We start from the raw sequence: 27,163 nt of genomic DNA, 5'->3' as shown, positions 1-27,163 counted from the left end.
ACTTATCTGATGAGTCAAAAAATGTTTGTATTTTAACAGATATGAAAACTATTGGAATTCAGCTGAATGGCCAGAGTCTAGTCTGCCTGAAATTCTCAATGTATCCCATTGTCACCCTGGGTCTTCTGCCCTTTGAAGTCCAGATAGTATTGCCTGGAACTCCCATTCCACATCCTGTGGAATTTTAAAGCACTTCCTAGGTTTTTGCAAATTTCTGGAAGACCTGTGGCTCTGAGTTCTCATTTCTCTGAGTTAATTCAGTTGATGGGTCATCTTACCATACCCCACTTTTCTTGCTCCCTACTGCACCCGCTCAGACAGAACTCATCTCCAGGGCCGAACTCAGCACACACTCCCCAACCACACCATCCCCCCTTAGACTGTGTGCCTGTCAAGCCCTTGGTAAAGATAAAGGAGAGGTTATAACACGCAGCACGAACAACTTCGGAGCGCACAGTAAACGTAGCAGTTAATTAAAGGACCTTTGATCACTGGGGCCTTTTTCTTGGGCCAATTCCCATTGTATAACATCCCAGCCTCCTCCCTACCCCTCAGTAGCCCTTCTCCCTGCATCCTGTCTTATCTTGCTCATCATCTCCTTCCTCCCAGATGGTCCTATATTGTTCATACTGAGTTACACAGAGCAGTTCAGCTCTCTTGAGTCCGTACTCCCCAAATCAATTCCAGCTCTCCCTTTGCATCTCAAAACCAAGCAAACCAAAAAGCCTTTAACTGGATTTACATGTCTAGAAAGCAGTGATTGTTGTTCATAGCAATTTATTTTCCTCTCATCCATCTGTATAAACTTTATTCATTCCTTTAAAAAGACAGTTGTGAAATATAAGCCTGTATGTATGTGTGTATATATGCATATATCTATATCTATGTCTATAGCCACATGTCCAGTAAAAGAGCAGTTAGTTAAGTGGCTTCAAGTGCTTGGACTTCAGCTACAGGGCAGGTTAGACGCAGATGTGTCCAGTGCTCTGCCTTGGTTTCCAGTTTCCAGCTCTTTATCTCTAAATTGTTCAGCCTGACACTCAAGGGGTTCCTTCCATCCATTGCTCTACTAAGCAACCTCATCTTTCAGAGTCCATGTCTTACTTGGTCTCTCTGTACCTGGTCTGTATTTACAAAATGTGGTTGGGCACGGAGACCACAATTGACCGTTCCTTATTGGTCCCTGAGTGATGGCTCCTAGGTGCCTTCTTCAGTGTGTTTTTATTTCTCTGGCTAGTATTTTAGACTCTATAAAAACCGTGATGATATACTTTCTTTAATCCCCCCAAACCTCCTGGGAGGCAGTAGATATTCCAAAATGTTGTCCACTGTTTCCCCAGATTCATTTACTCCACAAATTCATTCATTCTGCAGACATTCATTACCTGCTGTGGGCTAAGAGGTGGGGACACAGCAGCAAACAAGAGAAAGTTCTTGCCTTCCCAGAGTTTATTTCTAGTTGGAGTGACGGTGGTGGAATATTTCAGTGCTGAATGTATGTTGGTGACACCAAGACAGCACACTCTGGTTTCATAAGGAGAGTATACTCCTTTTAGGGTTAAACACTGTAAACAGAAACAATGAAACGTTTTACCTAGTGACGTTTTCTGCATCTCCTCAGCACACCACTAATTCTACCCACCTGCCACATCTGCTCCTCCATCACATGGTGACTTGTGTGTGGGTGCTGTGAAACCTTCCTTCTTTGGAATAATTCCGTGTGCAATGAAAAACAGTATTTTAGCTTTTAAAATTATAGCTCTGAAATGTGAATTTCCTCTTCATTCTCCTTGAGACGACCATATATATATGTGATGAGGCAGAAAAGTTGAAGACAGTATTTTACCATGTCTCATTCTAAATATAAACATGATGTTCCTCCATTCATTATAAAAATGCCACTCCAAGCCTTATGAATAAACTTTTCCATTTTAATACCTCTTGGTTATACTGTGCCCATTTTATGATGGGAAGCTTTGGCAAAGGCAGCAAGAAAAATAAGAAGTTAATGGAATTACAATAAAGTTATTTACTGAGAAAATCAGGCAAAAGGATTTCCTTTTCTACAAGCATTCAGCATCTCAATAAGTGAATAAACACACACACACACACACACACACACACACACACATGTATATATATCAGAAACAGTTCATTCTAAATATTACTTTTCTAGGTTATCCACTTAACTCACCCTATGAGATTTATAGTTCAATCATACCAGTTCAGAGTGGAAAGAAAAAAGGCCATTTATCTAATCCAATTCCTTGAGAAAAAATACGTAGGCAATATTAAGAATCTTCAATTATCTAATTTAATAGAAGGGATGATTTATACTCTGTAATCAGTAACATGTGATACTGATTATTTCTAATCCCTTAGAAGAGATCCGACATTCTGCTTTTGGTCCTGTATAGCATGAAATCGTCATGTATATTTTACCAGAAGAAGTAACAAGAATAATGGCCCCTACAGTCTGCAGTCATTTTATACTAACATACTGCAACATGGTTTTGCCCTGGGGCAGAGAAGTAGGGATTTTCTCTACTTCAAAAGAATGAAAAATTATTATCACTCTATCCAGTACCATTATAGACTTCAGAGACTTTGGCATGAAATATTCAGAAAGTTTATTTTAGAATTCGATATTTTAAAAGCCTGCTTTAAAACTATTACAGTGATTAGTGGCTCTGTTACTTGGGCCAGTCCTTGCTTTAAAAAGCCCTATGTCATGGTTAATACCATTTGCTGTTTCAACAAAATATAATTTGCACCAACCCAGGAGCTCCAAATAAGGCACGTAATGCATTGTTTTAGAGTGCCCCCCAAAGAGGAATTGGGGCCACAACTCATCAGTTATCTTTCAAACACACTCTTAAACACTGCTTTCACTGGTAGCAGTTGAATGTATTGCTTATGCCATGATTTTGTCCTTCTGCCATGTGTTATCTTAACCAGGTGGAATGGGTGCCATTTCTCTGCTGCCTGTTCAAGGAGCAATGCCCCTGTCTCAGTGGCTGTAGGGACACACACGGACAACCCAGCTGAGGCCGCCCACACCCTCCGCTGACCAGCCAGAGGCTCACATCTTCACCTCTCTCCGTAGGCGTCAGAAAAGCTTATCCGGTGTTTGTGAGGAATTAACCAAGCTTCCGAGGCCGTGAATGAAGCCAGTGAAAACTTCCGGAGCTTGAGTTAGCTGCATGGGAATTGCAACACAACCGCTTCTCTCTGGACCATCCTATTTACATAGGGAGACATGTGGAATAGAGTATAGATCCCTGGTTTGGGAATTTAACAATCATGATTTGAATTTCAAGTCTGGTTACTTACCAGCAACATGATCCTTCAGAAACCACTGAACCCCTTTAGGCTCAATGTCTGTAAAATGGACCCGTCCTGGCATCTGTGCACGGATTCGATGAGACAGGTGATATAAAGACAGTACGAGGCAGGGTGTCAGTCACTGTTCCCATCATTATTATTTACTCCCAAAATGTTTTTCTTATCTCTTAATTCTTTATTCCACACTTCTGTTGTGTAATGTGTGAAAGGAAAATCAAAATGGAGTTGGTATTGCTAAGAGAGTTCTCTAAAATGGAGCCAGGAGACCATTAAGGAAGTGTGACTTCTGCACACCAAAATCTTTTGTCATCCAGAACACCTTTCAGAAACGCAAAATATTTGCTGGACCCTTACCTTAAAACAACCTGTGATTCCTCAAGGGCAAATCTTTTCTAACTTGAGTCAGAGTCAGTCACAGATTTCACCAGGCAATTTTTAACAACCCCGTGGCTTTTCGTCTCTTCCTGAGAACACTCTTTCGGGGTTACCCGAATTTGTATCTCCCAAATTGCAATTTTTCAGACCCTAAATAAACTCTTTTCTTCTTTGCAGCCTCCTGCATTGTTTTTTTGGTTGACAAATGCATGTATATTTATTGATATATCACAGAAAGAATTTGCAGGATGACTAGAAAAACCACCACTCCTGCCTTTTTTAATATAACCTGTGCATTTGATGACATTCCTTTAAATGTACTGAATGTATTATTTCTGTAGGTTTTAATAAATAACTTTTCCTTTCCTTCACACCTTAGGTATTATCAAGGAAAAAAAAAAAAGATAAGCATCAACCTCAGCCTTCAAGTAGATAAAATAGGTGCCTCTCACATAGACATGAAAAGAAATGAAGATTCTGATGTGCTCTTGATGCATAAGGTGAGACGAAACTAACCTGTAAATAACTTTCTGTTTCATTTTCCAGGGAAGTAGATCAAGACTCAGATGGTCACGTCAGCTTTAAAGACTTCGAATATGCCATGAACTATGGACAAAAGTAAGCCTAACTATTGTGTGCTGCTTTTGGCAACCTGTGGGGAGACCGAAATAGATTGTGATATATTTAGATGTCAAATCCCACTCTACCGATGATGTCATGCTGCATACCTTCTGTTAAACTCTTCATCATGGTTCTCAGATGCTGACAATTGCTTGCACTGCCACTGGGATGGTCCCCAACCCCTCCTCTTTACTCTCAACCCCCGACCCCCCCCCCCCGCCCACGCTGCCAGCCAGAATGCTCCACTCATTTACTGGTCCTTGCCACCCTACCCGCAGCCTCCCTGATCCTCAGCAGTTCCTAATGTCAGGAACTGCCAGTGGTACCAGTTTCCTTCATGCATTCAGCTTTGGTTGAACAAATAATAGCACCTACATGCAACTGAGTGCTGACTGCGTTCCAAGCAATGAGCAAGGCTTTTGGAAAACAAAGTTAATACTTCTCTAAGACAATATATCCTTAGTAGTCATCAAAAATCATCATCGCAAAAATGGCCCTAGGGCGCTGGCTGTGCAAGATGGAAAAACCAGATTGAGCTGACATTAGTATAAGTCTTCTCCAGCTGCATACAGAGGAAGAACAGGGTGCAGTAAGGATATCGGGGGCAAAAGACTTACCTGCAGAACCCATTAGAATGGCCTGGGCCTGGGGTTCCTGCAGCAAAACAACAAGCCCTGGGCTGCCCGGCTGCCCTCTGTGGTACCCTCCCTGGTTCTGGGCGGCTCTGCCCTGAAACAAGAGCCTTAGCCATCTGTGTTCCCGTTCTCTGTTTTCTGCCCATCCATACCTGGGATCCGGGGACTGCTGTCCTAGAACAAAAACTGTGACCCTGGACATTCAGCACTTATTTTAAATAAATACTCATATCAATACTAATATTTTATCTGTAAATGTTCAGAATGCTAAACATTAACAACACTGTGAAAACATCTAATATAATTCAAATTTTAAAAGTATTAAAGGTCAAGGAAATATGTACATTTGTCAAAGAGAAACATTAAATAGGCATCCTTCTAACACAAAGTATTAGCAGATAAACTTAATAAACTGTCATAAATCAGAGGAGCCTAAAGAGACATAACAGCTAAATGTAATTTGGTGTTCTGGAGGGGATCCTGGAATAGAAGAAAGGACATTAGGTAAATACTAGTAAGGTATGGACTTCAGTTCATAATGCTATATCAATATTGGTTCATTAATTGTGACAAATGTACCATACTCATAGAAAATGTTCATCATAGGGGAAAGTGAGTGAGTACATGGGAACTCTCTGTCCTATCGTCACAATCTTTCATAAACCTAAAACTATTCCAAAATAAAAAGGTTGTTAAAAAATAAAGTCTTATTCCAAAATTAGCATACTAAACACTATCTAAAATGAAGAAAACTTTGAAAATCATTAAGAAGTACACATGAAATATTATTTCAAGAACAAAGTGGATCCATGGTATCATTGAGCATCACGTGCGTTTTAGGACAAATTGTTCTGGCTGATGAAAAGCCCTTTCTGACTTTGGGTAGAGTTTTATTCAGCAAGTGTTTTCATCATAAATTGAATAGTTGAGTCATTGGTCCTCATCTCAGTACATAAGTGATCCTGCTTTTAGATTTTTAAAATATAAAAATTAGAGTAATCTACCAACAAAATGTTTATATTTCAGTAATTGCCAGAATACCAAAACCTTGTATTGCAATCACTATTTGGACTTTATTTCTTCGTGTAAACATGACAAGAGAGTGGGAGAGGTCACGTCCTCCCGTTGAGTGGCCGGCAGGAGGCCAGGGTGGGAAGAGCTATTGGGCAACTGCCTTGATCCGGGATTAGTCCAGGCTCTCTTCGGTCTCAGTGAGGTCTCAATGACAGAAACCTACCCACACTAGCTTAGACAGAAAAGGAATTTACTAGAAAATACTGGGCTAACTTATATAATCCAACATAGGAAGGGCAGTGGTGCAGCTGGGTTTCCAGGAAAACGAGAGCCAGCAACATGAGCACCTCCAGACTCTGCCCCCGTCCCATGGTCACCGCAGCCTCACACCATTCCAAAAAGGAACTGGCCCGTCATCTGTGCAAGTGCAGAGACCCTAGAAAGAGGCTTCAGATGGCCCCTGGATCAGTCAACTCTGATTCATCTTGAGGGTATAGGCTTGGTCCCTAGGCACTCAGCCAGGTGTGCTGAGGGCTGGTCACAGGAGGGGAAGTTGATAAGAGCTGGGCGGCCATCCCCTGTTCTTGTTTAGAAGAAAGCCATATGACCTGGACCTTCTCTAGGAGGGAGAGCACCTCGAGGATTTGGTGCTTAGGAGGGCCCAGGCTCTCAGGGCAGAGCACAGACCAAACAAAGGGGCAGTGAGAAGCTGCTCATGTCACCTTCCCTCCTCACCACTCGCCCTACACTCAGTCCAAATCCTTGTCTTGTAAGCTTTGCCCCAGCTTCTCACTTCCAGGACCCCACCCTCGTCCCCAAGCCACATGATGCTGTCTGCAGTGTGACCCTGTTGGTCTCCCTTCAGTTGCATGGCCCACGGATGGGCATCTGTGCAGGCTGATCAGCTCGGTCTCTCCCCATGGAGGGCCTCAGGAGTGAGGGTGAGGGAGGCGGAACAGCGCTCCTCCGGCCGAATGAGTGGTGATGACTCAGGGGCGAGGGGCAGACGTGTTTGCCACCATGTGGCCTGGAAAACCAAGGCAGCTGGTTTGCAATGAGAGCAGAAAATGAAACAGACACCAAGAGGGGAACAAGAGAGGAACTAGAGAAACCCCATGGTACCGGGTTTCTGATTAAAGCTTGTACACAAAGCCCAGTCATAACCCTTTGGGTCCTATGAGGTAACTCTGTATCCTTCCAATAAATCGTTCTGCTCAAGCCAGCTGGAGTTGCTTTCTGTTATCTGAAACCAAGAGAACCCTAACTGTTACAAGCATAGAGCCAAGGACAGATACTAGGTAACATCAACATTTACTGGAGCAGCAGAGAAAGAGTCTTCTAAATAGACTAAGAAGAAGCAGTCAAGATGGAAGAGGAAGCTGTCGCCAGATCTCTCCCGCTGATACCTCCGCCTCTACCTCATCTTTCACTATGACCAGCTCCAGTCTTCCCCTGTGGCAACAGCTCTCTCTCGGAGATCACCAGTGATTTCCAGCGGCCAAACCCACGAGCCCCTCTCGGACCCCGTCACACTTGTCCTTTCTCTTGGGTCCTTCTCTCTTTAGCCTCCATAGCATTGCTCTCACGTAGTATTTCTGTGCCCATTCTTCCCTGACTCTCTTTTCCTGTATCTTCAGCCATCTCGTAAGTGGTAGTATTCTCCAGGGTACTCTAATTGACCACTCTTCTTTTTTTTTAATAAATTTATTTATTTATTTTCGGTTGCGTTGGGTCTTCATTGCTGCGTGTGGGCTTTCTCTAGGAGCGCCGAGCGAGGGCTACTCTTCATTGCGATGTGCAGGCTTCTCATTGCGGTGGCTTCTCTTGTTGCAGAGCACGGGCTCTAGGTGCGCAAGCTTCAGTAGTTGTGGCATGCGGGCTTCGGTAGTTGTGGCACACGGGCTTAGTTGCTCCGCAGCATGTGGGATCTTCCCGGACCAGGGCTTGAACCCGTGCCCCCTACATTGGCAGGCAGATTCTTAACCACTGCGCCACCAGGGGAGTCCTTGGCCACTCTTCTTGATCAACACATTCTCCAAGGATGATTTCATTCTCTCCCAAGACTTCAGCTATCACCTTTATGGGTGTGACTCCACCAACCAAACTTTATCTTTCAGTCTTGATCTCTGCTGCACCCAGAGCTGTGTTTTCATTTGCCGGTTGGATGTTTTCACCTCAACCCAAGCTCACTGAACTAAAATCAGACTCATTGTTTTCTCTGATTTCCAAAATTGGCTTCTCATTCTGTGTTTTCTATTTCTGTTAATGGCATCCATCCCATCCCCCACCCCAAGCTCTCATCTGAACCAGCCACCTAGGAGTTTCTTTCAAATCTCCCCCATCCTCCTTCACTGTGACATCCAGTCAGTCACTGCCTCCTTTGAGTCTGCATCTGCAAAAACTTTCATGACATTTCCTTCCATCCGTCATGATCTCTCGGCCCATGTTCTTATTCCCACTCCCATCCATCCATCGGGCCATATGTTCTTCTATTCATTGCTATAAAGATGAGTAAAGGGTGTGGTGATAAGTAAGAAATAGACCCCATTGTCATGAAATTTAGTCCAGCATGTCAGTTATCTTCTTAAAGCACAAATAGAATTGTTTTGTTTTGTTTTTCTCTGCTCAAAAGCTTTAATAGCCATCTTTTCTATTGGGTCATGTCTAACCCTTAATGTGCCATTCAAAGCCCTCTACAGTCTTGTCTCCACTTGTCTGTTCAGGTTTATCTTTCACAACTACCTCTACCATACCATCCCACAACCAGGCAACTCACACACACACATACAAGTCCCTTAGCCTAAAAACACCAAAATAACAACTAGATCTTTGCCCCAAATAGAAAATTAACAAATAACCTTGGAATTCATATCTGATGAGGGAATAGGGAAATACACCATAAGATAAAATTCCATTTAAAAAAAACATTGGGCCACCTTCATCCTAGTGAATTTGTTTTTTAATTTTTATTGGAGTGTAGTTGCTTTACAATGTTGTGTTAGTTTCTGCTGTACAGCAAAGTGAATCAGCTATCCGTATACATATATCCCTCTTTTTTGGATTTCCTTCCCATTTAGGTCACCACAGAAGATTGAGTAGAATTCCCTGTGCTATACAGTAGGTTCTCATTAGTTATCTATTTTAGGTATATTAGTGTCCTAATGAATATTTTTCCTTCCCCATTGTCACCTTCAGGGGGGGAAAGGGGGGCCAATTTTGCTGGGTATTTTATATTATTTTATTTTATTCTTGAAAATTGATGAGATAGACATTAGCATCCTCTCTTATAAATGAGGAAACCACCTCAGAGAGTCTAAGTAACGTGGCTCAGGCCAGGTGATGGCGATGGGTGGAGTGTCAGGGTGGAGATCCAAACCTGTCAGCCTGACTAAGCATAAATAACTGCTATTATGCTACATCACCTCCAGTGGGAAAATCATCTATGACACTGGTCCGTATTCTTTGGTCACACTTTGTTTTTGATCCAGAATGAGTTTATCCAGATTCATTGGCCATACCAGGTCAAGCTTCTATCACATGGTAGGTATTAAATACTAATTCCCATCTTACACATCACCAAGCTTAATCCAAATTACATTGGGTTATTAATCAAATCCACTTTCAAAAGACAAAGATTTGCCACCAGAGACAATATCTTTTAAAATTTGCTGCCAGCTCTAAAGGCGGTTTTCAAAGAGGATTTCTAGAAATGCTCTGAACAATGGAAGCATTTTTGAAATAGATGTGCATCCTCATTGGGCAACACTCACTTATGTGTGTAAATTCTAAACCACAGTTTTCAACAGTCACGGTACTTGGGGTTCACGCTTCACTTACGGAATTGTAATTTAGGGTTAATAAAAACGGTTGCTTTCGTTTTTCTTAGCTTGTAACTTTTGAGAAATCTGTTTAGAACTGCAGAATTAGACAGTTAAAACCCACACAAATGGAAACGTAATGGCATTAGGGATAGCAGCTCACAAAGTGACCTTTCTTACAAAACAAATTTAAATTGGCTTGGCCACGTGGATTCAAAAGTGGCTGAAAACAATTTAACATAATAAAATATGGAGTGTTCAATCTAAATTTCTCTTAGATTGCTAAATTGGTAAAATGCTCAGAAGTGTGAATCAAAAAGAACATTACTCTAACTTCACAGAAAATGCAGATTAATTTATATGAAAACATAAACTGAAATCCAAATATACTCCTTATTTTATGATTTACTGATCCTTGGCAGGGGAAAAAAACTTCAAAGGAGAACAAAGCAGTTAGGTTTGCTGTAGTATATTCATTAGGAAAAACAATTGCAATAATATTAAATTTTTACAAAAAAATTGACCAAGGGTCTGGAAGTACATCGCAAGTATTATAATAATAGTCACTGTAAAGTAGAAGCCAGGTTTGGTCATCTTCTTTCTTTTAAAGAAGGAAGCCAACCTTGACTTTAAATGATGTTTCTAAGGTTAAACATGGCAGAAATAGTGCTTGAGTCAACTTCTTTTTTTTTTTTTCTTTTTTTTTTTTTCTTTTTTTTAAAATTAATTAATTTATTTATTTATGGCTGTGTTGGGTCTTCGTTTCTGTGCGAGGGCTTTCTCTAGTTGTGGCAAGCGGGGGCCACTCTTCATCGCAGCGCACGGGCCTCTCACTATCGCGGCCTCTCTTGTTGCGGAGCACAGGCTCCAGACGCGCAGGCTCAGTAATTGTGGCTCACGGGCCCAGTTGCTCCACGGCATGTGGGATCTTCCCAGACCAGGGCTCGAACCCGTGTCTCCTGCATTGGCAGGCAGATTCTCAACCACTGCGCCACCAGGGAAGCCCCTTGAGTCAACTTCTTTACCAAGCATTCTCTACTGCTACTTATATTGGACTGCTTGTGGAATGAGGTTTATTCATTGTCTTTCTTTTTTCCCCCTTTTTCCCTTCCCTCCCTTCCTCCTTCCTTCCTTCCTTTCTTTCTTCCTTCCTTCCTTTCCTCCCTCCCTCCCGCCCTTCCTGCCTTTGTTTCTACTATCCCTATCACATCCATAGATAGAATTACATACACTGAGCCATCCAGGGTTCTATCTGACCTGCTTTTTAACTGATGTCCTTGTGTCAACAGATTCCACCCCCCCACTACAAATAGAAACCAAAATTCCAGCATACTTCATGTATTTTATCAAATATGAAAACCTCTTGGCCATTATCTCTTCAAACACTTCTTTTTTTTTTTTTTAATTTAATTTATTTTATTTTACTTACTTATGGCTGTGTTGGGTCTTCGTTTCTGTGCGAGGGCTTCCTCTAGTTGCGGCAAGTGGGGACCACTCTTCATCGCGGTGCGCGGGCCTCTCACCATCGCGGCCTCTCCAGTTGCGGAGCACAGGCTCCAGACGCGCAGGCTCAGCAATTGTGGCTCACGGGCCCAGTTGCTCCGCGGCACGCGGGATCTTCCCAGACCGGGGCTCGAACCCGTGTCCCCTGCATTGGCAGGCAGACTCTCAACCACTGCGCCACCAGGGAAGCCCCCAAACACTTCTTTTATGACATCCTTGAAGAGAATGTCCTCTCAGAATCCAGTTACACGTATGTTATGCCGACGATGTTATCTGACATCTCTCTCATTCTCTGTTCTCCTCCTCCCTCTCTTCCTCCCTCAGTTTAACTTTCAGTTAAGTAATTTCTACTCACTCACTGCTGGTGGGAATGCAAAATGGCACAGCCACTTCCGAAGACAGTTTGACAGTTTCTTACAAAGCTAAGCATAGTCTTACCAAATGATCCAGCAATCATGAACCTACATATTTACTCAACTGATTTGAAAACTTCTCTCCACAAAAAAATTTGCCCAAGAATGTTAATAGCAGCTTTATTCATCATCACCCAAAGCTGGAAGCAGCCAAGATGTCCTTCAGGAGATGAGTGTATAAACAAAATGTGATACAACCATACAATGGAATTATTATCCAGTGATTAAAAGAAATGAGCTGTTGACCCACAAAAACACATGGGTGAATCTTAAATGCATATTTCTAAGTGAAAGAAGCCAGTGTGAAAAGGCTACATTCTGTATGGTACCAATATGACATTCTGGAAAAGGCAAAGCTATAGTGATGACTAAAAGACCAGTGATTATCAAGGGTTTTTTGTGGTGGAGAAGGGTTGACCAGGTAAAGCACAGGGAATTTTTTTTTTTTTTTTAGTGTGGTAAAATATGCAAGATGAGCCAGAAAGTGAGGAAGTGCTCAAAAAGCAAAACAAAACAAAATTTTTAAAAAAACAACTTACATTGGTAGGGGTATATCAAAGGGACACAAGAACCAATAGAAAGAGCTCCAAGTGGCCAAAGCTGGAACAATTTGGTAACAAAATAAAGTAGTATTGGATTACAACTCAAAGTATAAAATAAATATCCATGAGTCCACACTGATTCAAATAAATGATTGAATAAATAAATGGCAGAGTTGAGACACATCTCCTTTGCAGAAGAATTCCAGATGATTTATGTAGATACTCTGCCTTCAGAGAGGTGGAGCATAGCTCTCCATTCCTTAAGTGTGGACTGCAGATAGTGACCTTCTTCCAATGGGTACCGTATGGAAGGGAGACATAGAGTAACAGTGGTGAAACCTGACAAACGCTACTTGAGCCAGGTGATCAAGGTCAATATCAACAGTGATAGATCTTGTTGATACTGTGTGCCCTTATGTATGTGATGAAAATGACCCTTAACCTCTCTGGCTTTCCTCCTCAAACCCCACAACCTCAGTCCAGTCATGAGAAAAACAGCAGACAAATCCTAATTCAGAGACATTCTACAAAATACCTGACCAGCACTTCTCAAAACTATCAAGGTCAAAAACAAGGAACGCCTGAGAAATGTCACAGCCAAGAGGAGCCTAAGGAGACAGGACAGCTAAATGTAATGTGATAGCTGGGATGGGATCTTGGAAAAGGAAAAATACATTAGATAAAAACCCTGGAAAACTGAATGAAGCATGGGCTTTGGTTAATAGTAATGTCAAAATTGTTTCATTAATTATAACAAATGTATGATACTAATGTAAAATGTTAATAATAGGTGAAACTGGGTGTGAGGTGTATGGGAAATCTGTACTATCTTCACAATTTTTTTTTTGTAAATCTAAAACTGTTCTAAAATAAAAGTTTATTTTAAAATTTTCAGGTATTACTGTATGGTGGAAATTATATCCCTTGCCACTCTAAATTTATAATACAAGTCTAGATGTCAATTAAAAACATATAAAGGGGTTATATATAGCTTTTCAAAATAATGTTATAGGATACATTAGCAAAAAATGGAAAACCACCACTTAATGGCAACTTTATAGGACTCTGAACTCTCAGCAGTGTCCCCAAATTGGGGTCAGGCTTTTGCCATAGGGACCTATGCTCACAACCTGTTATATGGGTTGGTTTCTGACAAAGAAGAGACCTCATATATCTGCTTTTGAATTGCATTTGGAGAGCCTCAAAAAACAAAACAAAAGTGCCTAGCTTTCCTATAATACTGCTTGCAATATACATTTCAAAAGAAGAAATCCCTTAGCTTTGGACCTATCGAAATGAAAGCCCTTTGCATGTCTTTTGAACTTCATAATTCCTACAGCACTGAGAAAACCCACAGGTATGGTTCCTAGATTCTCCTTGTGGCCAGTCTCAGAGGCCTATTAATATGTTAATATAGCCAAACATGGAAACAACCTAAGTGTCCATCGATGGATAAGTGGATAAAGAAAATATGAAATATATCTGTATCTGTACCCATACAATGGAATATTATTCAGCCATAAAAAAAAAGCTTCCACTTGTGACGATATAGATGGATCTTGAGGGCACTGTGCCAAGTGAAATAAATCATACAGAGAAAGACAAATACTGTACTGATTTTCAGCCTTTTTTCTTTTCTAATACTTATATTTAAGACTATAAGTATCATCTAAGCCCTGCTTTAGCTGCATCTCACAAGTTTTGGTATGTCTTGTCTTCATTAATATTTTGTTCAAAATATTTTCTAATTTCTGTTGTACTTTCTTCTTTGACATATGGGCTGTACAGAAATGAGTTGTTAAATTTTCAAAAGATGTGGCATTTCTAGTTTTTGTTATTGATTTCTAGCTAATTCCACTGGTCAGAGGACTTATTTTTAATGTTTTCAAATCCTTGAATCAATTTGCTTTTAAGCCCTTCAGTTCTCCAGTGAACAAATACATCTTCCCATGTATTTAAATAAATTTTAAGTATAATTAAGTAAACTCTATAATCTGATGTCTTAAGTCTCTTGAATGTTTCAATAGTATTTGTAAACTCGAATTTCAACTCAAAATCGTAAGTCTAAACCAACTTGTATATTTTAAAAATATTTATTTATTTATTAATTTTGGCTGTGTTGGGTCTTAGTTGCCGCATGCGGGATCTTTCATTGCGGTGTGCGGGCTCCTCGTTGAGGCACACGAGCTTCTCTCTAGTTGTGGCGCGTGGGCTCCGGAGTGCGCGGGCTCAGTAGTTGCGGTGCTCGGGCTCTCTAGTTGTGGCGTGCGTGCTTAGTTGCCCCGCAGCATGTGGTATCTCAGTTCCCCGACCAGGGCTCGAACCCATATCCCCTGCATTGGAAGGCAGATTCTTAACCACTGGACCACCAGGGAAGTCCCCCAACTTGTATTTTAAATTGGAATCACAAAGTGAATCTGTTAATCAGTCTAAAGCTGTGCTGTCTAAAGTCACCAGCACATGTGACTACTTAAATTTAATTTTAACTAATCAAAATTTAATAAGGTTAAAAATTCAGTTCCTCACTGGATAGCCATATCCAGTAGCCATATTTCAAGTGTGCGATAACTACCTATGATTGGTGGCCGCCATGTTGAACCGCGCCAAAGAGAACATTTCCATCATTGCACAGAGTTCTGTTGGACAGCACTCCCTAGACACTCCTGTAGTGTGCTGGCCAGCCTCTGGACTGGCCGCTCCGGGGCCCTGATCCTGGTCCAGTCAGGTGACAGAATCCTGTGGTGATTTATGCGAACATCATCCCACACAAGGGAGCTACTGTGGGGACTCCTTAGAAAGGGATTGAGGGAGATAAAAACATTCCGAGGCAAACTCCTGCTCACCCTTCAAGGCCCCATGCCAACCTCACGTCCTGTATGACAACTAACTCCTAACCCCTTAGGAGATGAGTCATACTTTCTTCTGGACCCACTCCCACAGCAGTCACTTCAGAGCTCTCCTCACACTGTAGTGTGGTCGCTGCACTTCCATTCCGCCTCCAGCTTTGGACTACGAGCTTCCCGAAGCCAGGACCATTTTTTATCTTTGTGTCTTTAGTGTCTGGCGCCGTGCCTGTGCAAGACGGGTTTGCATACATTGCTGAATGAGAGGGAAGTTTCTCTGAGAGGCAGAGCTAAGAATCCGAAGATGTGAATTCCCCTCTCCACTCAGTGTTTGAATGATGCTCCTTGGCAAGTCAAACACTTTTCTTGGGCCTCAGTTTCCTCTTCCTCATCAATTTCAAGGAGGAGGTTGACTTAGACAAGATTGCTCATTGCCTGTTAGACGTAAATAAGTGTTATATGAACAAAGGGTGCCGTGGCCAAGGAAGCTCAGGAAATACTTGGTCAAGCATGACAAATGGGTGTTTTCTTACTGTAAGAGTTCACAGAAACTTTAAAATGCTGAAGTCCGTTATGGCACTCCAAGGAATGGGTAGAATGCAGAGTTTCTCAGACTTATTTGATGGACCGTGTAATTCTGTGTTTGTGTGTGTGTGTGTGTTTATGTGCACGTGAGGATATAGAGAGAGCCGTCTTAAAGAACTAATGTTCCATGGATTATACTTTGGGAAATGATTGATTAGCTGTCTCTAAGCGATCTTCCAGTTCGATGTTTTTATGTCTTATGAACGTGCTGCCATCTTACCGTCCCTGGTACCTAACTTGACTGGTGGTGTGACTGTAAACTCATAAGCCACACACTTAACTTTCCACTCCCTCTGCCCCTGCTTCCTCATCTCCCCTTGCACCCCTGTCCCACCCAAGTGAAGACACTGAGCAACTCGACTTGAAACACCCGGAAGGAAGGGCCTGGGGTGCACCCACTTAACTTCAGACCTCAGATAGTGAGATCACGTCAGAGCTGATCTAAGAGCAGCTGCCTTGAAAACTGAAGCATAAGACAGAATGATTTTATTTTAATTTAAATTGATTTTCTCAGCTCTATCATGTTTCTTTCATGATATCATGGAGGTAACTGTTTAGTATATCTAATCTTAGCCATAACTTAATATACCGGGCTTTCATGCCCAGGAATTGTTAAAGCAGCAACAGATTATTAATGTTATGTTAATAAGAAAGCAATAATGAAATATTATACAGAGTTCCTATTCCATATATTAGTAATGAAGACCTTTTGTGTTTTTGTGGACCTGATACTTTACACTGTGGTTGCCAAAAAGATTAGAAAATGTTTTTGCCTTCTCAGCAAAAAGGCCCCAGATTAGGCTACGTGACTAGAAAATATTTGCAACAGGTAACAAAAATGGCCATGGGCATTGTGAGACAGGAGGCAATGAACTTATTTTCATCTGAGGTGCCCGGAATAGCAACATTCTTGTTGCTCAGGAGTGAAACGAACAGTTTATCAGCTGCCTTGGAAATACAAAGTAGAAAACAACAGTGTTACCACAAAGCTCAGTCCTGTGATAAATTGCCACACGGACTGGAACGTACCAGCACTGATGGTAGAAACCAGTGTTTAGTAGATGCCTGCCATTGGCTGACACTGCTGTCAGCACTTCACACGCACTATCACAGATAATTCTTGTGGCAACTCTAAGACAGAGGCATTATCCTTATTGTCAAGATGGGGAATAAGCACAGAGGAGTGAAGGTCAGTGGCAGACCTGGGGTATGAACCCGGACAGCCTGTCTTCTGAGCCCGCCCTTATAACCACAATGCTGAGAATGGAGACCCCGTCTTCTGAGCCCGCCCTTATAACCACAACGCTGAGGATGGAGACCCCTGGCCTTTCGGGTCTGAGCCCTGGGTTAGGGGAGGCACTGCAGGCCTCTGGCCTATCCAGAAGAGCTTCACGTATTTCCACTAACGCACTCATTTGCCTGCACCTCCAAGGTTACCTCGGGTCTCACAGTGCCCCCCTGGGCAGACTGTGATTTGGTATGGGTGTAGCAGGCCAGACAGATCTCCCATCACTCTGCGACTCTCCAGTGGAGGTGACCGCAGCCACCCGCTCGTCAGAAAGTCCACTTGGTTCTTCGTGGAGCCAGTATCACCTGAGGACTGGTGACTTGTAAACACGTGCACACACACACACACCCGACCTCTCCTCCTTCCCCACACACACACACACGCGTCCTCCAGCCCCGCGGTCAGCCCTGCACTGCCCTCAGTCGTGTGGTTCTCTCTGCACTCCCAGCAGTTTCTTGAAGGAGACAGGCCTCCTCTGTGCTCTGTTGGCCTTTGTTCTAAGAACATGGGCTGCGTGTTCATCCCCTCCTGTGCCCAGTCTTATACTCAGGTGGGTGAGATGCACCTGGGTGTGAGGCCCCCTCACATCATGAGGAGGAAGAGGTTGTGTAACCTGTGGATTCCAAGACCCCAAACTTCATGTCGCCATCTTGGCTTCTTCCTCCGCCATCGTTGGGCTTTGGCCAGACACATAGAAATTCTGAAAAGCGAAATGCCATTTTCTTCAATCACGTGATTTTTGAAAATGGGAGAAATAATACGACGTTGACTTAGCCAATGCCCTTTCTGTGCAGATACGAGGTTCATTGTAACTGTGATTTAAATACTAATTATATGCCAGTTTTAGTTTAAAGTTTTTTGTGTTTGTTCTTTTGCAGAAGCAGTCAGGGGAGTGACTAAAAGCTTATTCATTCCCAGGGTTTTTATTTTGGAAATGAACATGCTGGCACAATTTTAATTGGGTTTTAGTTGTTGTTGTTTTAATTCTCACAGTGATGGCTTGGCTATGTCTTTTGGGACTGCAGAGGGAAACTGGCATCTGGTGTTTGAGGATTCCAGGGATTTGCACCATATTTATGTGTAATAACTCTACAGTAAATAAACAGAATGAATAATTAAGTGAATAATGAGTTTCTCAGAAAAGAAGACTCCTCTTAAAACTGCAACAGAAATTCTCACGTGTGTCCCACCCTCCCTCCTGTGTGGTGATTCCACGCTGCTCTCACTGTGTCATTGTCCCGTGGAAACCAGCAAGGACATTTTCCAAGCGGAAATCAAGCATGCCGTTAATCAAGCATGCCGTTTGTATCATGGTTTGATACAAACAAGATATTTTCTTCCAATTGCAAGGATATTGGATTTATGTCTCTTAGAATTATCTTTTTTTTTACCCTAGAGAGAGTTATTTGCCTCTTTAAAAATAAAATCCATGAGATTAAATTTCACTGAACAGTGTTGCTCTGAGGGACTAAAAGCTTGAAATTCCAGGAATTTGCTGTATCTAGTGAAATTACTTAAATGCATGTTAATACTCATATTAGCCAGGACAAGGTGCCCTTGCTTCCAGACGCAGCCCAGGCCCAAAGTGAATCTTTCCAAAGGTAAAACCACTGTGTAATTACTGTTTGTTCTCCATGTGTGTTCGTCCACTCACTCATATGTTTTTACTTGTCTATTCATTCATTCATGCCCCAAGTATTTACTGAGCACCTACTATATGCCAGGCACTGTGCCAGGCTCTGGCGATACCATGGTGGGCAAAACCAGACCCAGTTCCTGTCCTTACAGAGCTTGCATTCTTATCAGGGAGACAGCAATCAAATAATGAAATGAAAGTTAAGTTGCAACTAATTTTGACAACTGACTTTAACTATGACAGTTTCTATGAAAGAAAGGGTTAGTCTGCTCAGGCTGCCATAACAAAATACTGCAAACCGGGTGGCTTAAAAAGCAGGGGTTTATTGCCTCACACTTCCGGAGACTAGAAGTCCAAGATCAAGGTTTTAGCAGATTTAGTTTCATCTGAGGCCTGTGTCCTTGGCTTGCAGATGGCAGACTTCTCATCGTGTCCTCACATGGTCTTTCCTCTGTGTGCGTGCATGTCTGTGTCCAAATCTCCTCTTCTTACAAGGACACCAGTCGGATTGGATTAGGGTCCACCCTAACAGCCTCATTTTAACTTAATCACCTCTTTAAAGGCCCTATCTCCAAACAGTCACATTCTGAGTACTGGGAGTTAGAGCTTCAACATATGAATTTTGGGGGACACGATTCAGCCATAACAGAGAGTAATCTGGTTCAGATGGAGATGTTAATGGGGAAGGGTCAGATATTAATGGGTACCCAAGCAGAGACATAGGGTGGGCTTGCTGAGGATTAAATGGGAATCTAAAGGATGATTAAGAGCTAACCAAACACAGTGGAGGGGAAGGGCATTCCAGGAAGAGGGAAGGGCACTGCCAAGCCTCCCAGTGGGAGGGGCATGGCAGGGAGCAGAGACCAAGGGGAGGCAACCATGGTGGCTGAGGAGCTGTGAGACACGGCATGGGGCGAGGATGATGCTGACATTGTCAGTGGGGGACAGCCAGGCCATGCAGGGCCCTCTAAACCAGGGCAGGGAATTTTGTCTTTTTCTCGAGAGCAATGGGAGACCATCGGAGGTTTTTAGTGAGGGCAGAGGTGGAATGACCAGATTTGCCTTTGGAAATTATCAGTCTGGCCGCGGTGTGGACAACGGCTGTGAGGGGTTCTGGAGTGCATTCTGGAAGAGTGCTGGATACAGGAGAATGCTGCAGGCATCCAAGCAAGAAATGAAAGTGGCTTGTATTCAGGAGGTGGGGTGGGATCAGAAAGAAACAAGTGGATCTGATAGATCAATGGGGACAGTGGGTTAAATTTGGTGGCACTGGATGGCAAGAGTGGATATGCTGGGCACTGGGTGAGGGAGAAGATGACAAGGCTGTCTCCTTAACTGGAGATGTCTGCCTTCTGTAACTGGGTTACCTAGGTGCAAGTCAGTGGGATGGAGAGCATCAGAAGAGGCTCATGTTAGAATTGACTTTTGATCATATTGACGTCAGTAGACACCAAAGGCCCCATGGGTCCTCAGCACAGATACCTCTTTCCCCTGCACATGCTGTTCTGCCTTGAACACTCTTTCCTGCTTATGCTTCACCACCCACCCACCCTTCATGGCTCAACCCAAGGGTCAACTTCCTCAGCAGCAAGGCCTTCCTGAATTCCTCAGACTAGGCTACATGTCCCTTTTACATACTCTTGTAACACCTATACTTTTTCTTCAAAGCAGTTGTTAACGGTTAAAATTACATAATTATGTGTTTAAATTCTGTTTCTCCCCCTAGAATATAAAGTTTGTGAAGGTCAAGAGAATTTCTGCCTAATTAGTGCAGCAGACTGGTAGTTCTAGAGCCAGACCCTCTGGGTTCAAATCTCGACTCCCCTACTTCCTAGTGATGTGATCTTGGACAGGATGTTTCATCTCACTGCACCTGAGTTGCTTTGAATGTTAAGTGTGGAATATGATGGTACATCCTTCATAGAAGCGTATGATGGATGATTAAATGAGTTAATTAGCATAAAGTGTTAATAACAGTGTTTGACGTAGAGTAAGTACTCAATAAATGTTAGCTCTTATTATTGTTCATCACTGTACCCCTAAGTATTTGATGGACAGATGATCAGATAGATGGCTATAGACCGATGCATGGGTGGATTGAAGAATGGAAGGATAGGTAAGGTGGAAAAGCAAGGAAGCTCAAATGGGTATTGTGGAAAGAGGGACTGGCCCATACTTCAAGACAGCTAAATTCCAAGATATTGGGTCCCATTAAGATAAACTTCTCCTGTATAGTTACTTTCAGGCAGGGCCTTAAAGAATCTCCATCAATACCTAAATAGACATTTCTCCAAAGAAGACATACAAATGGTCAATAGGCATATGAAAAGATGCTCAACATCGCTAATTATTAGAAAAATGCAAATCAAATCTACGAGGTACCACCTCACACTGGTCAGAATAGCCATCATTTAAAAGTCTACAAATAACAAATGCTGGAGAGGGTGTGGAGGAAAGGGAACCCTCCTACACTATTGGTGGGAATGTAAACTGGTGCAGCCACTATGGAAAACAGTATGGAGATTCCTCAAAAAACTAAAAATAGAGTTGCCATATGATCCAGCAATTTCAACCCTGGGCATATATCCAGACCAAACTATATCTCAAAAAGATACATGCACGCCAATGTTCATAGCAGCACTATTCACAATAGCCAAGACATGGAAACAACCCAAATGTCCATCAACAGATGAATGGATAAAGAAGATGTGGTACATATATACAATGGAATATAACTCAGCCATAAAGAAGAATGGAATAATGCCATTTGCAGCAACATGGATGGATGTAGAGATTATCATACTAAGTGAAGTAAGTCAGAAAAAGAACAAATACCATATGATATCACATATGTGGAGTCTAAAATACGACACAAATGAACTTATCTACAAAACAGAAAGAGACTCACAGACAGAGAGAGCAGACTTGTGGTTGCCAAGGAAGGGTGAGGGGGAATGGAGTGGGAGTTTGGGATTAGCAGATGTAAACTATTATATATATGTATAACTGAATCACTTTGCTGTATACCAGAAACTAACACAACACTGTAAATCAACTGTCCTTTAATAAAATACATTAAAAAATTAAATTAAAAAAAAAAAGAATCTCCATCAAGCCTTATTCAGTGATAAACCTAAGTATTTGTTTCTTGATTTCAACAGAGGAAAAAAAAATCACCACAACCCAACTATCCCCTCCTTAATTAAACTAACAGTACATTTCCTAACTTAACTGTAAAAAATTTTTTAAAGGTATAATAACTAAGTTTAATGTGATTTTAACGCTAAATTGATTCATTGATTTATTCATTCTTATGTTCCTCCCTCAGACACGTATGGGATTCCTACCACGTGTCAGATGCTGTGATAGGTACGGGTGGTTACCAAGTCACATAAGCTATTGTCCCTATTCTCAAGGAGCCTAAGACTCCTAATAAATTTTATAAAGAGATTTCAGATAAATATTTATACTCAATATACCTGATCAAAACAAAGCAAATACAGCAGCAGAAGCTGTTTTATAAACAGGGGGCCACAGATGATGAAGGATCATCTTCACTCTATTGTTCACCCCAGCTCAGCCCTGTCTTCAGTAATGAAGCCTCCAGCAGAGGCTGCTCAGTCCCAGCTGGAAGGTATTTGCATTGCTGTCGCTCTATTTATGACAGCAACTCATGTCTGGTATTTTTCTTTTTGCCCAGAGGATTCTCTTTCTGTAATTTATTACAGAATTCAAGGCCATTTCATTAGGAGGAAATGTGCCATATCATTATTATAACAACTCTCCCTATTTTTGTTCAATTTTGAAACTGACAGTCTAAAGACTATTTTTAGCTCAGTCATGTGCAGATTATTTGTTTCCTTATTATGAGAACTTTTTTCCGTCAGACTAGTTAACATGAATTTTATGCTTACATATTATGTCACATGCTCCAATTCAATTTATTTTAAAGCAGATTCTTTGGGGGAAAACTGTAAAGCTAATTTGAATTGATTCTTTAGAGATTCCATTTTAAATGAAGTGCTATAAAATTGGCAGACAAAGTGAAAAAATGCAATTGAATTCTCTTCTTCAGCTACTCATCGGATTCAGAAATCTTTTTGACAGTGCCAAGGGTTTTGATATAATGTTTTACGCAATTTTCCTAACATTTATCTCAAACTCCACTGCCTTTATTTTGGTTGTTCGACTCAAAATGATTTCCTGATATTTCCATAGATAAAAGCAGAGTTCTTGCTAAAGGAGATATTTGGTGCTCTGATACGAACTTCTTACCATCTACAGTGGTGCCCGTCTATAAAACATCTGCTGTAAAGCGGGTATTTTAATTCCAGAGTGAATACTGAACATTTGTGGACAAACTTTCTGAGAGACATGTGGAATAAAACTGCATCTCCAACTTCCTCCTACTTGGCCCCAATTTATATTTCTGCCTTTCATATTTGATGGATTTACAGCTTGAGGATAGCGTGAGAATAATAGGCAAGATGCCTGATGGCTTAATTTCCTGTCCTCCACGGGCCCGAGAAGAGACCATTGTTCGTCAGGGCAGGGGGCTCCGTGCTAATCAGAAACAGCCGTCACTGGTGGGGAAAGGCACCCCGGGATTGGTCCATCTGATTGCACTGGATGATTTATATCCAATTATTAACAATCTAATGGAAAATACATAGCAAACACATGTCTACAATTTCACCTTGAGACACACGTGTTTTCCTTGATGTGCTTTTAAAAGGGAGTTTTATTTCACACTCATCTTTTGCCCCGAATTCCCTAAATCGCATCCGTCATTTCTATTGGTCCAGCTAGTGGGCTAAGAGGCAGACTCGTGGAGGGCCTTCGCCCAATTTTGCCCTGCTCCCATTGACTGCAGCCTCGAGTACTTGGAGTTCCTCCCCTGAACTCAAGCTGGTCTTGAAAGAAGCAAATCACTGCTGCATGTGTTTTTGTTCTGATTACAAAGAAGATAATTGTGGGAAGTGAGAGCACCTGTTAGGCTCCGGGGGAAGAAGCAGGCCCAGGGCCAACTCCTCTATCAAAGACACAATGCTTAGGGCTCCCCCTTCCTTGCAGGGGCCCACAAAAGCTCTAATTTTAGTTAAAATGAGTATAAAAATGAATATCTAATAATAAATCCAGCCTACATAGTATTTGTTTTTACACCAAAATAGCCTTTGCATATCATCTTTTATTTTTTATAGAGGAAGGGGCGCATGAACGTCATAATGCAGACCTGAGCGGAACAGCCCTGAGGAACACGAGATAAGGGACTGACTGTGGGGTTACACTGTGACCGTGGGAGCTGGCGGCGAGGTCTCAAGGAGTCTCTGAGTCATTCGCCTCTGCGTGTGAAAGTGGGCCTGAAGTTGCTGTAGGTCACAAGGCCGGAAATTGGGAAGGAAACATGGATATGACGACAGTGGTCTCAACCCCGGGGTGATTTGCCCCCCAGGAGACATTCAGCAAAGGCTAGAGACAGCTTGGGTTCTCACAACGGCCGTCGAGTGTCGCTACCGGCATCTAGCGGGTAGAGGCCAGGGGTGCACAGGACACCCCACGATGCACAGGACAGCCCCACACAACAAAGAATCATCTGGCTGAAAACAGCATCAGTGCTGAGGCTGAGAAACCTCAAGGTTAAGGTAAAGAAACGCTGGGACCTGCGAGGCCGGCTGGAGCCCATGTTTGTCTCCCACAGCGTCCAAGCTCCATGCAGGGTGACCCACGGAAGCTGCTGGCGCCCTGTGCTGTGCAGCTAGGCTTGCACTTGGCCGAGGACTTGGAAAATCTGAAAGAGGAGGCTGGGCATTGGCTGAGAGGCTGCAGGCCGCTGCCCCCTGCAACAGGGGAGCAGCAGAAGAGCTGCGGCAATGCGCGGTGCCCTGCACCGACCTTCAGAGTGCAAAGGCTGCTGCTTCACCGCCATCTTCTGGACCTCACGCTCACGTCTCTCGTGGCCAAGCCCGGCGCGGAGCCACATGGGGAGCGGCACGCTAGGAAATGTAGTTCCCGCTTAGCTCAGTTGCCCTGGTAACGCACCTCGGAGGTGGACCCTGTGGAGCTCCGCTCACCAGCACTTTTCACTTAGGATGCGGCTTTCCCCCACCTCACTCCCAACCTTGCATGCACTTCAAGGAGACTTGGCATTTCAACTGTTTTAATCTGCAAACAGCTGGTGTGCTTTAGATGGAGAGTTGTGCATCCACATCTGTCCTTTCCTTCAGGAACAGAGTCATGGCTGGACACACAGCTGCCTGGATGGACTACATGTCCCAGAGGCCCCTGCAGGTGTAGCTGTGATGTTAAGTACTGACCACAGGGCTCTGAGGGAGGTAGTTGTGCCAGCTCCCGAGCCGGGCCTTCAGACCCTGGCTGTGCACTCCTCCGCGTGCTCTACCCATTTCCAGCTGGAACCCAGAGGTGGGGGCAGTCAGCTTCAACCGCGCAAGGACAAGAGCAGAGCAGCAAGACGGGAAGATTCTGGAGGCTTTGCGGTCCAGAGAATCTTTAAGCATCCTTTTTCTTAAGGAGTTCTGAGTGAGCAGATTAGTCACTTAGGTTGCAGATAAGAGTCAACTCAAATCCACTGAAGCAGCAAAACGAGTATATTTGCTCACGTAATTGGGAAGTCTGGGGTAAGAATTTCAGGCATAGCTGGATCTAGGGGTTCAAACGATGTCATTAGGGCTCTCCATCTCTCAGTCTGGGCTTTCTGCAGAAGTCCAGGGAAGATGGCCTTCAGAAATTCCAGGCTTAAAATCTCCTTATAGCTCATGACCCAGGAGAAGACAGGAGCTTCTCTCTTCCAACATATGTTTTTAATTATGCAGAACAAATGCTGGATGGTCCTGCTGGGATCACAGGCTCACCCCTGAACTCATTGCTCTGAACCCCAGAAGGAGATTGGAATGAATCTGTAAAATCACTACCTGCAACAGTTTACTTGAGAAGTTAACCAACATTACCAGGAGTGAATACAGCGCCGAAGAGGGGGTAAAGTCAGGAAATATAAGTTGGGGTTCAGAGGATGGAAAATCATGCTCACTGGGGGGAATTTGGAAAGGCTTCACAGCAGAGGTGGAGTTTGAACTGGGCCTTGAAAGACTTAGAGCTTAAAAATGCATAAAGAAGAAAATACTGTGCTTTCTTTTCTGACCATTTTCAAAGGCTCAGGCAAGCTCAGTAGCACTGTAGGATGGAAAGGATCCTGTTGTTTTTCTTTCCTCTGCCATTGGTTCGGGATGAGAAGTGCTTCCCTTTGAGCACTGAATCCTTCCAGAGGTGGACAAACATGGGGAAGAGTCTGGTTGCCAGGACACACATCTCCAGCCCAGGCACTCTCATGTAAAGCAAGAAGAAACGTCGTGCTTCTCTGTAACCTGAAGAAAGGATGGTGAGTGTAATTGGCAGTTCCCTTAATCAGTCCAGAAGGGCTTGTTATATAAATAAATGATTCAGATATGAAGTGACTTACCATAGGAAACAGGCATTTCTCCTTTTCGTTTTTCATATTCCTGGAATGCTTTCTTTTACGTTTGCAGTGGAATAGGCTTGTAATTTTACTACACACTTATTATTTCCGAAACTATCTAGTGTTAGGATTTTACAAATACATTTTAATGCAGTTTCAAATAGCTTAGTGATTTTCCAATTAATCAGGCAACCAGAGCCTGTGGCTCATTTCTTTAGGACAGGGGTCAGTTATCTGGGATGGAGATGCCCCTTTGGCCAACCGGGGTGCTATTGGCTGGCTTCAGGAGTATGGCAGCTGGCTGGACCTTAAAAGGTGGTGGTTGTGGCAGTGATGATGGTGATGATGATGATGATAGCAACTATTGATCATACAGGTGATGCAGCCAGGATATGAACACCACTCTCCCCTGTTCTAAGGAGACTGCCATACCGTCTTTCCTAGAGAATCGACGTAACTTTAGTTTGTTTGATGGCTGCAAGAGCATCCAGGGATTTATCATTTCCTAGTTGTTTGATGATGAAATGATTTCTTTAGGTACAAAGCTCTTTTCATTGATTGTACCTTCATGCAGGGAGTGGAGATGTAGCCATATTTGCTTTAAGCTTAGTCCCTCTGGATCAGTTTGTCCTTAGAGCACCTTGGAAGCAGTTCAGAAGCTCAACATCTGTTATCTGTCCCCTTAGGGGGCAGGGACCACAACACTCCTGTGGGACTACAGTGAGTCCTAAAGAAGGATTCCTGACTTCAGGTGGGTGGAACCACATAACCAGTTTAACTTTACTGGATTGATTTGACTGGTGGGGTGGATCATATTAGTCCTCAATCATTTACTCACCCTTTCAATCCCCGCCCATTGCCATGTGACTTGCAGTGTGTCTTATGGTTGGAGCATACTTCTCCACCCCCTTGATATTGGGCTTGGTGCCATGACTTGCTTTGTCATGGGCCAAATGAGATGCGAGCAGGAGAGATTGAGTGACAGGTAAGGGTAGAGGTTATAGCAGACTTCACTCTTACTCTTGATCATTTGTTCTTCTCTGTCTGCCATTAGAAAGGCATAACCCCAATAGG

At 42.9% G+C, this 27,163-nt stretch overlaps 1 protein-coding gene across 1 annotated transcript in view; it reads left to right on the top strand.

The window, feature by feature from the left end:
* EFCAB11 (EF-hand calcium binding domain 11) overlaps nucleotides 1-26,082 on the top strand; it is a 165,720-nt gene extending 139,638 nt beyond the window's left edge. The window contains exon 6 of the mRNA XM_059914814.1: nucleotides 23,820-26,082. Coding sequence (XP_059770797.1) covers nucleotides 23,820-23,835 — 16 coding nt within the window. The 3' untranslated portion in view covers nucleotides 23,836-26,082. The remainder of the gene's footprint in view (nucleotides 1-23,819) is intronic.
* The last annotated feature ends 1,081 nt before the right edge of the window (nucleotides 26,083-27,163 follow it).

This window comes from Balaenoptera ricei, chromosome 2, assembly GCF_028023285.1.
Source record: "Balaenoptera ricei isolate mBalRic1 chromosome 2, mBalRic1.hap2, whole genome shotgun sequence".
NCBI lineage: Eukaryota > Metazoa > Chordata > Mammalia > Artiodactyla > Balaenopteridae > Balaenoptera > Balaenoptera ricei.
Note: the sequence above shows the minus strand (reverse complement) of the source record. Positions and strands in the feature narration are given on the sequence as shown.